Genomic DNA, 12,240 nt, shown 5'->3' on the forward strand with positions numbered 1-12,240 from the left:
CCCGGGTCAAGCCTCACCTCTCCAATGCATTTTATGTTTATCGGTTGAGTGTTTTATTCATAATCCTGCTAACTAAAACCACCTTGGTGGAGGTAAAAGTGTGTATTGAAAAAATTGTGTAACATGTGCTGCACAGAACCATTTCTGATTCTGATACTGCGTCTTATTTTCAAAGAATCTTGAGAAAAAATGGATTGACACTATTTTTCTTTTCAATACCAGTGTGTTAAATGGATTTTATTTATGTTTGAGATTTCGACATCACAGAAAATCCACATTTCAATTATTTTTGTCACATTTTCAATAAAGTTCAAATGGCCACTGACATCTTAAATATTTTTTGATCAGCATATAATTTCATTATAAAGATGCAGAAATGAATGAAAACATGGTGTGATTTGCAGGTCATACATTATCTGTGTATAAACACAACACCACTGGTCTGTGAGCGGTGTTCTATCTATTCAGACATTAACACAGGTGTCAGATTAGAGTGTTCAGATATGTTATGTTACTTTGTCAGTTAATGTTGGAGAGAACGAAAATTCCCAAGTCCCCTCTCATTTCCTAACGGAAGTGCACAACTTCCTTAAACAGTAACCGGTCAACAGAGGCTGGTACACCAGCCTACACACGTGTGTGTAGACACACGCACACTTATGGCCACAGCATCACATATACACCAGCCAGATGCTTTTGAGCTGAACAGGAGCTGATGACTGATTATTAAGAAAATATACTATAACATGTTAAGGCTTATTCAAAATGCACCCACTGCTTGAAGAGTCAAGTACTGCAACTACAAAGTGCTTAAAATCATGAAAAATACATGAGTAAATATTATTATTAGTTATCAAATGAAACAATGCCCTCTTGTGGATTAGGAGTGAACTTAAAATACAGGTTTCCAGATTAAATATTGGGGATAGTTTCATTTCACAATATATATTTTTATAATCTTGTGTCTTTGGTTTTTTTGTTGAACCCGAAAGAATATTTATTTGTGTTAATTAAAAAATCTCCGACAATAAAACAAAGAAGAAAAATACTATTATTTGTATTAATACTTATTCATATAAAAGGAAGCTCTGGTGAGTTACAAGGTTTCCCTTAATACTGTGGTACACTGAGCGTTTTATACTGAAGTTAAACAGTGTGACTCATATTTATGACCTCTGTGAAAATCAGAGGTCAAGGGTAAATTATTAAAAATATATCTGAAGGGTTTCATTAAAACATTCAGTCTTCATGCTCACATAGTGCTTTTTGTGTTACATACATTTGTACTCAACAACCTCCTGACCTCTCTACTGAGCAAAGACCAATAGAAAACGATGCAACCGAAAGGAGAAAACGGTGTCAGGACTCATAGGATGTCAGGTTCAGTACCGGGCTCAGGACTTCGGTCGCTGCGCCGTGTCATCATCAGCGGCCTCTGAGTCTCCGATGATCTCCCAGCCAGAGGCGGAGTTGCTCATGTGGGTGGGGCTACGGCCGCTGCCCGACCGCGTCAGGAAGCCAAAGCTGCAGAGTAGAAAAAACAGGCCTGAGGTCAGATCTGTAGACGGGGATTACAGCTAAATATAGAGCAGGACTGATGAGGATCCCTGCAATGTGACAGCAGTCTGCGATAAATGCAACACTTTGATTCACAGATGATGTCTGTTTTATTTCTGATTCACCTTTAACTCAAGCTGAAGAGTGCTTCAGTTGTTAAGAGTTTAACTGATCATCATCTATAATATCTAATCTCTACTTGTGTCTCAGAGTTTTGGTAATAAAGTGATAACTCTATTTCAGATTACTTATTCATAGATACTGTGGGATCACGAATCAGTCTTAGCTGCAACCCAAGTCCTGTTCTTCATCAGCTAAAAATGTCTAATGTCCTCTGTCTAAACAATTGAACATTTCTAAAAAAGACACACTAAATCTAATCCAAAAAACACGAACACATGTTAACACATCAAATCTACTTAGTTGAGTTGCGGAATGTGACTCTGTGACTCTGTCTACAGCTGGAGGCATTTTGCAACATGGGAAAGTCCTTCAGGCTGAGTTTGAGAACCTACTCTCTCTCTCCCTCTCTCTGCTCAAACACTTGTTTTGGAACTCAGTCAGTGACATTGTGCAAATACTGACGAACAAAATTGTAAGCACATACAGCAAAGTTTGACCGACATCACCAATACCTTTGTGTCCAAATGAGAATAACACTTTCTCGATAGAGATGAAAAGCATGACTTGATGCTTCATCACATATTTGTATTTTCGTAATTTTTTGTGTATTCTTTTGCATCCGTTATAAACATCATTAAGATGCACGTCTGACCGATGCTCTGCAGCCGTGCAGGTCCAAGTTATACTCACAGATTTCGTATGCGTGACTCAGCTGGTTTGTCAGTGTCCGTGTCCACTTGTGGACCGTCTACTTCTGTCTGTCCGAAGAGAGATCTCCTCTCCTCCTCATCACTGGAGAGAAAAAAATAACAACTGTGAACAAAACGTACTCTTCTCTTCTGAACACCTAGACTGATCCATTATTGTGTGTTGAGACCTGCTGCTGCACTCGTACGCAGAAATTCCGAGCATCTTGGCCTTGATGAGCTTTCTCCTTTTTTTGATGGCTGAGCGGACGGCTTCTAAGAGGAAACCCGGACACCTCTCCTCATTCAGGATCTCCCTGCAGAAACATCAATCACATGTCAAATCAGAAGAAACACTATTTGGTCCACACACACTGCGACAGGCGGACCTACCTCTGATAGTAGTTGAGCTCCTCCTGCACCAGGAACAGGTTGGTTTTGAGCTCGTTCCTCTCGAAAATGATGTCACGCACCTCCTTCTTGGTGAAGCACGGCCGATCGGGATCTTTCTGATCACCGGTCGTCTTTTTCTTTGACTCATGAGCTGTAAGACTTGGACTGGACTGATGAGAAAACAAAGAGTCAGGTTGTCTTTATAAACTGGAGGAAACATGTCGTATCTTGAGTTTGTTAGGAGGAGAAGCAAGCAGAAATACTTTTGTTGTGATTGATTGAAAGAAAATGTTACTTTGATACATGTCAATTTTAGATTTTACACATTTAGCTCTTTGTAGTATGAATCCTGAGAAGCTATGACATAATATATTTCAACTCTTCAATTAACCGTGTCCTTTATTATATCTTATATTCCTAATACGAACAGGTCTTTACATAATCTACATTGTCCCTGTTAATAATATCTTTGAATTTGAGAAGCAAACCCACACAAGCACAGTGTTCTAAATTACAGTGTTGGCAGTTCAAAGGACAGAAACCTACAGGGCTGTTGCTGTTGGTTCTGTCCAGCTGTGCTTGGAGGTTTTCTATCTCATTGCTCTTCTCTTTCAGATCGGCCTCCATGTCGGCCTTCCTCTCCACGGTGCTCTTCAGCTGAGCCTGCAGCACGTCCTGCTTGTGTCGCAGCTCTGCGTTCATCTTCATGAAGCGGTCCAGCTGCTCCTGGAGCTACACACACACACACACAGATATACACAGATACATATTACATTTTTTGTTCTTTTTGAATTTGCCTTAAATTCTTTGTCTACCTGGTGTTTTCATTTAGGCGCTGTCTTGACCGGGGCACCCTCTAAAAGATATTCTTAATATCAAGTGGATTTTCCTGGTTAAATAAAGGAAGTCCCAGCATGTAGACCAATTAAATAGGTTTAAAACACACCCAGTTATGGCTGCTATTTAAATCATGTGGTAAACATGCCTTGACACGTGTCAAATAAAGACACGTGAAAACACTCTTATCAGAGCACGCACACACACACACATACGTGCGCACACGGACACACACACACACTCTCTGCAGCCGTGAGGGGGAGCAAACTCCACTCACACGTGTCTATAGTGCAGCTTAACCCTTAACTAGTAACTATGTGGATAATCCCTGCACTCTCTACCTGACTGTTAACTTTCTGGTTGTTTACTGCAGTGGTTTCAAAAACTGGAACTTCTCTTTTGACATCATATGTGATGCAGTAAAGTGTGCATGTGTAGAAGTCTATATAACTTCAAATAATACAAAATGTATAACCATAGCATGATAGAGATATAAAAGAGGTAATTTTATCTGTTTGGAGAGTAAAAGAACCTTTAAGGAGAAATATACCTTTGAAGCCAAAATCATAACCATCACGTTGTTTGTGTGTCTACGTGTGAAAGGTGCAGCAGCTCTATATCTCACTGTCTCTCTCTCAAGTCTAAAAGACTAAGACTACAAAACGGATTACCACAAAACTTGATGCAAGGACATGTTCCAGGTCCGGAGAGATCTGGATCCGAGGGCGGATCCGGGAAATACTTTCACTTTCTTAAACATTGCGAGATAGGGTGTGTTGTGTCTTTCACGTTGATGAAAAATCTGATATACTCATGGTGTGACATCGATGAGTGTTTTGCAATCTTTGTGGATCCAAATTCAAATCTGGAACAGGTGCATTTAAATGTGGTTTAATAAGGCTGTAGTCTTTTTTCAGTCACTGTATTGTGACAAATAGGTCAAGAAATCTGAAACTACCAGCATCCTGTCACTGAGAAACATAATGCAGCCTCAGCTGTGAGGATTGTGGTTGGGCCTTGGTGGAGATATGCGCTCTACTGAGTGGCATTCTAGTTATGAGAATGTGTCCACGTGCAAAGGCAGAGGAAGCATCACACAACCGAGCGTCTGTGTCTCCTTACCGCCTCCACCTCTTTGGAGATGGTGGTGATCTCCTGAACCTTGGCCCTCAGCTCGTCCCTCTGCTTGTCCACCACCTGCTTCAGCCTCAGCATCACCTCTCGCTCCTGCCGCTGCACACGGTCTGATCATGGGAGAGAAAAAAGTGCCTTGACTCGTATGTGTTATGAAAGAACCATTTTTGTTTTATGGCGTTCTTAGCCAAATACCAGAAAATCAGGATAGTTGTAGGAACAGTTTTTTTCTTTAAAAGGTTCAACACTTGAAAATCTTATCTACAGTAGCAACAGAAACTGAGATGTTTTATTTTGTATTTTTTTTCATGCAAACATGCCACAGATTCCACACATTCCACTCTCCTCTATTGTATTGGTGAGGAGTAACAAATCTTGGATTTCTCAAAACCTGGGCCAATAGAACCAAAGCTATCCACAGCTCGATGCCATCCAGGCCAAGATGTTTTTCGTGATCAGCATACATAGATCGTTTGGACAAAAAACAGATGTGTCCTGTTCCATAGTCCCAAAACTAAATTCTTCTCCACAAACAAAAAGAATCGGCAGCACATGAGAACTCGGCCGGTTGAAGCACTGGAGCCTGACCCCAGTCACGCTGTCAAATAACTCCAGTTGCATGTTTTTCCTGTCAGCACAAGAAAACAAGAGCCCCCAAAGTGATCCCCCCCCCCCCCCTTCAACTTGCTCACATTACTGTTATGAGGCTTCTACATGCTGAAATACGTCAGTCCACTTTATCTAGCGTCCCCTGTGCATTTGCAGAGTAAGCAAAGCCTCTTGTCTGAGTCCTCTCTAAGAACATCTGCTGCTTAATCCAAAAAGTGCAGCAACCAGTTTGACTGCTGTCAGCGTCCATGTACATGACTGTTTACCCACCAGTTTGAATCTGTATTTTAATTGGTTGAGATGAAAACCATATAATCAAATGGCCTTCAGGGTGATTTTCCTATTTAGAGAACATCTACTAACAGACTTGGATAGGGGCTGGGGGTTTTCTAGGGACCACTAGGGCAAAATTCCTTTATCTATTTAGAAAATCTATATATCTGTCCATAAGACTATGATAGCCACATTTATTGATTTTATGTTACGGCTCTCACTTATAACATAAGTGAGAGCCCTCCTGAAAATAGGGAGCCCCTAACAATTCCCCTTTCGTCCACTCCTTTCACGATTCCCTCAGGGTTTTAAAAAGTGCAAGCCGTAACATTTCTTGAACTTGAAAATCATGTGAGTTTCAAAACCAGCAACATGCTTAACATTTGACTTTACTCATTTGATCCTGGACATGGACATACCTTCCTGTGCATAATTGCCCTTCAGCCTGCTATGCAGCTCCTCCCTGTCCTCCTGGAGCTGTTGCACCTGGACCTGCAGCTCCTCACACCTCCTGCTCCACTGCTGCTGCTCCTTCTGCTGCTGCTCCTGCTGAAGAGGACGAGACAGACTGTAAAACCACAACCTCAGAGACAGGATAAACAAAACTTATAAATAGATAAGATCAGAATTCTAGGTGAGCTGTAAAAGCCTCTTGAGCATCCATGAAACTAACATGGATCAAAACGGGTCGTTACCAACAGGGTGTGTCACTTTACACTTGAGTCATCACAAATGTTGTGTGGACACCTGAATAACAACCGCACCTTGTCTTTTACTTTCTCAACCATGCTTATAACAAAACTATCCTGTCTACAGTGTAATTACACTAAAGTGTGAAGTGCTCGACATACTGAAGGATAAGTAGCAAAAATCCGACTTTATATAATTAAATGTAGAACTGGAAACAATGTAGCTTAAACACTATAGAACAAATATTTTAGTATTATTAGTTTAGCTAGTTGAGTTAGTCAATGTAATTCCAGAAATAACTGTGTTGCTTTTATAAAGCCATTTGAAAGATTTGTTGTTTCACAACAATGAAGGTCTTTGTTAGTAAATAATCCATAACACATGCAGTACAGTGTAATGGCATACTGTGGGAGTGTCTGCACTTATATCACAGCATTGTTCACGTGGAGCCAAAAAATAATTACTGATCAATAACTGTTACTAATAACACGTTTTTGTGTGTCTCTCTGTTGTTGCTTGGAGTCTTTATTGTCAAGGTCGGCTGTGGCTCAAGAGGAACCAGAAGGTTGGTGGTTCATCTCTCCCATGCTGAAGTGTCCACGGGCAAGACACTGAACCCCTGCAGTAAATATGTCAATGTTTCTGGTTTGTTTAGCCCTCTATGATAGTTGACTCAAAACATGACTTATACGTAATAAACTAAATGTCTAACATCTCCAAAGCATTGTGTGAGGAAGAAGATCGATAGCCCCTGCTTATCTCTGATTGGTTCGCCCTGATAATCTCCCCTAACCCTAACCAATCAGTAGTCTTCATGCCTAAACTAACCCATTAACAGTAGGGAAGGGCCTAGGGTGGAAGAAATTATAGCTCTTCAGATTAACTTGATTCTTCCTCCAAAACAATAGCTAACATTATTATCTGCATTAATATAGTGATTTAACAGTAGAAGTGTTATAACATTGACAACCTATACTACACTGGTAAATCCAAATGATAAATATCCTCACTTTTCAACCACGAAATTGCCATGTAGAGCTGCAGCGAACATTTGATTTATTGATTAGTTGATCTGTGGAACAAAGATAATTAATAGTTTTGAGTGATTTTCTAAAACAACATACACTCCTGATCAAAATCTTAAGACCAGTTAAAAAATTGCATGAATTTGCATTTTGCACTGTTGAATCTTAGGAAGGTTTTAAGTAGAGTTTCAAAATGCAAAAAGAAGAAATGGGAACAAGAGCCCAAAAGTTGTGAGCAGGCAATTTATTGAAAACAACAATTTAACTGAAGTAGGTTGTTCATCAGCTGATCAAAAGTTTAAGACCACAGCTAAAAAAAAAAAAAAACCTCCTAAAACAGAAATTAAAGTGTCAAAAACTGACTCAGTAATGAGTAGCTCCACCATTATTGTTGATCACTTCAAAAATTAGTTTTGGCATGCTTGATGCAAGTGTTTCCAAAAGGCTAGTGCAAATGTTGCGCCAAGTGGTGAAGATGGCTTCACGTAGGGCATCCACTGTCTGGAACTGAAGTCCATTTTTGTAAACTTCCCTTGCCATCCATCCCCAAATGTTCTCAATCGGATTAAGATCAGGGGAACACGCAGGATGGTCCAAAAGAGTGATGTTATTCTCCTGGAAAAAAGTCTTGGTCTTGGGTATTGTGAATTGGAGCGTTGTCCTGCTGAAAAACCCAGTCGTTACCACACAGACGAGGGCCCTCAGTCATGACATCTGCAACATCTCCACCAGTGGTGGGACGTAACGAAGTAGAAATACTTCGTTACTGTACTCAAGTAGATTTTTCACATATATGTACTTTACTTGAGTATTTATTTTCCTGACGACTTTTTACTTTTACTCTTTACATTTGAACACAACTTTCTGTACTTTGTACTTCTTACATTCTTAACACTGGCTTGTTACTTGAGCAGCGGATGTTGCCGCAACGCGCCCCTACGCAGGGCGCACTCTCTCTCTGGGGGATGTGCAGGTCTGGCGGCGTGTTTGCATTTGGGGGGGGGCAGCGCGGAGGTAGGTCGGGCTGCCTTGGTCGACCGGGGTCGAGCAGGCTGTATCAGTGATGATCCCTCCGCAGGTTCACCATCAGAAACCTTGTTAGGAGCTTTACTTCCTCTAGAATCTAGTCACGTTTGTTCGTCCTCTTTGCGCTCCGCCAGGGCCGTGACCGACTCTGGCAGGGCCGATCCGAGGACCTCACTAAACCATCCAATGGGGAGTAGCGATGTGTGTTGGCAGGGACTTAATCAACGCGTGCACATTCCCCATCCATTTATTCCCTTTAGAATGATCAAGGTGCTCCTGCAGGAGCTCGGTTCAGTTCAGTCTTTATTATTCTGTCTGAAATTTGGTATGCAGCAAAACTAGACTGTGTCCAGTGACTTTCTTCTCTGTACTGGCAAAGTGCATGCTAACAAAAGAGAAACCATCTTATTTTGTGTGCCTAGAAATTGTTTCCCTTTGCTGAGTTATCATAAGGGGCATTGTGTTTCACTCATGCTACTGATGAAAGGTCCATGTTTAGTGATATTTACAGAATGTTTTAGTGGTTATACTGTAGTTTATTAATGTTCTTAGGCAGACACAAGAGGCACTCGTTTATAGTTGATTCTTTGTTGTCTCTAGAAGTTCAGATGCACTAGTCCATTACTATTTGAACCTCAGCATCTAGGGTTAAAAATTGGTAAAATTATACATTATATGCATATTGTTTTTATAATATTTCAGTCAGTTGAAATACATCTTGAGGAGAAACATTTTTGGTAGTTTTGTGTCTGTATAGACTATAAAAAGCACTTTGCATTTTTTATTTTGGTACTTGTACTTTTACTTTTGATTCTTAAGTACATTTCCACACCAGATATTTTTGATACTTAAGAACATTTAATATGAGCTACTTTAAGACTTTTACTCAAGTCGTTTTCTGACGGGTGACTTTTACTTTTACCGAAGTCACTTTCAGGTAAGATATCTGTACTTTTACTCAAGTATGGCTTCCAAGTGCTTTATACACCACTGATCTCCACATAGCCAGCTGCTGCTTGACGCCCCTGCACAACCTGGAGCTTCATTGTTCCATTGAAGGAAAAAGCTCCCCAGATCATGATGGCGCCCCCTCCACTGTGCCGCGTAGAAAACATCTCAGGTGGCATCTCCTTGTCATGCCAGTAATGTTGGAAGCCATCAGGACCATCAAGGTTAAATTTTTTCTCGTCAGAGAATAAAACTTTCTTACACCTTTGAATGTCCCATGTTTGGTGCTCCCTTGCAAAGTCTAAACGGGCAATTTTGTGGCGTTGAAGGAGCCGGGCCTTTGAAGACGTTTCTTGTTTTTGAAGCCCTTCCTTCGCAGATGCCGTCTGATGGTTATTGGGCTGCAGTCAGCACCAGTAATGGCCTTAATTTGGGACGAGGATCGTCCCGTGTCTTGACGGACAGCCATTCGGATCCTCCGGCTCAGCGCCGGTGAGATTTGTTTGGGTCTACCACTTGATTTTTTTGTTCCATAACCCTGAGGACCTTTTAAGAAATGCAAAATGACTGTCTTACTGCGTCCAACCTCAGCAGCGATGGCACGTTGTGAGAGGCCTTGTTTATGCAGTTCAACAATCCTACCACGTTCAAAGACGGTGAGCTTTTTTGCCTTTGCCATCAAGAGATCTTCACAGTGTGATTACTTGACAGGAAATGACATGGAATCTAAATTTTTGCACAGATTTTGGCTTTTAAAGGCTGTGGTCTTAAACTTTTGATCAGCTGATAAACAGCCTATTTGAGTTAAATTGTTGTTTTCAATAAATTGCCTGCTCACAACTTTTGATCTCTTGTTCCCATTTCTTCTTTTTGCATTTTGAAGCTCTACTTAGAACCTTCCTAAGATCTAACAGTGCAAAATGGATATTCATGCAATTTTTAAACTGGTCTTAAGATTTTGATCAGGAGTGTATATAAAAGTTTCTGGTTTCTTGGCTTTAGCTTCTTGTTGGAATTTATATTTTTCTGGTTCCTTATTAATCACAGTTATCTCAATATCCTTGGTTTATTTGCACAAACCCAAATATTGCAGGTAACATTTGAGGAGGCAACTTAATGATTTAAGGAAATGAGGTGGGAATTTTTTCCACTTTCTTGGGAGTTTATTGGCGAAACGACAAGCCCCTTTGAGTGAGACAAAATAATAGTTTATAAGTTTCTATATTTTATTTTCCAGCCCCGTTGTCACTGGTTTTAGTAGGTTGGGTTAAATGTCAGAGGATACATGTAGACCAGATGACTCCAGATCATATCCAGGTTCACACAATCGTGGTAACACGAATGACATCAAGCATGAATATATAACTCGTGTCATATAGAAACAGTCTATTTCTATAATGTTTTTATTGTATTCAGAAGGCGTTGGCCTCTCTACTCTGGCCTTTGTTGATAGTTTAAAGAAACAAACTCAAGACCTATTTCTACCATCTTACATTTAATTAATTGTATCTCTTTTTTAAACATTGTTTTTATTTTTACTTATTTGTATACCTTTTGCTAGTTTAATGCTTTTATTCTAAGTCTTTGCTTTATTGCTAATCTGTTCTCATCTCATGTCTTTGATTTTATTTTAAAGCACTTTGAGCTGCATTTTATGTACAAAAAGTATAAATAAAAAGTATTATTGTTATTATGTAAGGGCTGGGATCGTGTTTACAGACTGCAGGGAGGATCACACAGCTAACATGTCCGTGTCTCACCCGTGCCTCATGTCTGTCCTCCTCGCTGCTGCCGCAGTCTTTACCGCCTCCACGTTTCCTGTGCTGCTGCTGCTGCTGCTGCTGGAGCTGGATGGCCTCGAAGGTCTTCAGCAGCTCCTCTTCCTTCAGCTTGTGAGCGAGGTTCCTCGACGCGAAGCTCTCCAGCAGCTCCAGCACCGTCACGATCCTCGGCACCAGCCCCAGGACGCTCTCCTTCCCGTACCCGTCGATGAGCCTCTCCACCTCGGCGCCGATCAGCTTGGCGATCTCGTACACGTCGTCCAGCGTCAGAGCCGAGCAGGACTTGTCGAAGCAGCTCCCCGTGGCGCCGCCGTCCCGCTGGGCTTCGTGCGCCTCCATGTCTTCCTCCTTGTTTTGTATCGAAAGCGACGCTGGCTAGTCAGCGCAGCTTGTCAGCGACACGTAACGAAAGCAGGTGAATGTGGAGGTGAACACTCTTTCACTTGTGCACGGCTGAGTCCACATCCGAGAGTGATGTGACGCTCCTCTTCCGACAACATGCACAAACCTGCTGATGTCACAATAACAGCCCACATTAAACACATTACAAGAACATCGCGTACTCACGATCCACTGTACTACAGGGCTGGACAGTCCCAGAGAGTGATCGTGCAGCGTACATACACTCTGCAGGATCCTCCTACTTCTCTGTCCAATGTAATGTGAGCACACACACGCATAACTACATGCAAAAGCTCGCCTGCCAAGCCGAGCGCAGTAATGGAGGCAGCGGAGCGTGAACATTGGATTTCCTCTGCAGATCTGCAGTCACAAGTATTGACCTATGGCTGCCTAATTAAAGTCCATCGAATTATAATTTAATGAAGTTGAAAGAGGCAAGAGACTCCACTTGTACGGGAAAAACTTCAAGTAAAACCTATAATCACAATAGGAGGCAGTTAGTTCAGTCCTTTCTTTGCAGGACGTTTCCAAAACCGTGAGTGTAAAAATAAGTGAACTTGCGAGTGTCACTGAACTAAACCGAGCTCAGTGGGTTACTGTTGACCTCTGCTCTGACCAAAGTGGGAAGCAAGTTTAAACAGTTCCCCTGTACTGTCAAAACAAAAAATCCATACTTCTCTTCTCATCAAATGTGTATTTTACATTATGGATATAACAAGGGGGCCGGCTGGAGAAACTCCAGAGAACGTCCGGGGC

General features: G+C 41.4%; 1 protein-coding gene across 2 annotated transcripts; it reads right to left on the reverse strand.

Annotated features, from left to right (window-relative positions):
* Positions 1-203: 203 nt before the first annotated feature.
* On the reverse strand, positions 204-11,785 carry rilp (Rab interacting lysosomal protein). 2 transcript variants are annotated; one of them, XM_053422831.1, is made up of 8 exons: positions 11,062-11,785; positions 6,032-6,158; positions 4,719-4,840; positions 3,306-3,491; positions 2,760-2,929; positions 2,558-2,683; positions 2,371-2,472; positions 204-1,524 (listed from the first exon to the last, which is right to left on the reverse strand). In XM_053422831.1, the coding sequence occupies exons 1-8, from the start codon at positions 11,419-11,421 to the stop codon at positions 1,395-1,397; spliced, it is 1,323 nt and encodes a 440-aa protein (XP_053278806.1). In that variant the 5' UTR covers positions 11,422-11,785; the 3' UTR covers positions 204-1,394. The 2 variants fall into 2 exon arrangements, with proteins under 2 accessions (XP_053278806.1, XP_053278805.1); XM_053422830.1 differs by having other exon boundaries at positions 6,032-6,161; positions 11,062-11,784.
* Positions 11,786-12,240: the final 455 nt, after the last annotated feature.

Source organism: Pleuronectes platessa, chromosome 5, assembly GCF_947347685.1.
Source record: "Pleuronectes platessa chromosome 5, fPlePla1.1, whole genome shotgun sequence".
NCBI lineage: Eukaryota > Metazoa > Chordata > Actinopteri > Pleuronectiformes > Pleuronectidae > Pleuronectes > Pleuronectes platessa.

Bases quoted from the DNA above. Each gene is read 5' to 3' on its own strand.
- rilp (XM_053422830.1), bottom strand. From the start codon at position 11,421: ATGGAGGCGCACGAAGCCCAGCGGGACGGCGGCGCCACGGGGAGCTGC. The intron at 3,492-4,718 runs GTAAGGAGACAC...GTGTGTGTGTAG, and splicing joins TCTCCAAAGAGGTGGAGGCG to CTCCAGGAGCAGCTGGACCG. The intron at 2,930-3,305 runs GTAGGTTTCTGT...TTTTCTCATCAG, and splicing joins GAACCAACAGCAACAGCCCT to TCCAGTCCAAGTCTTACAGC.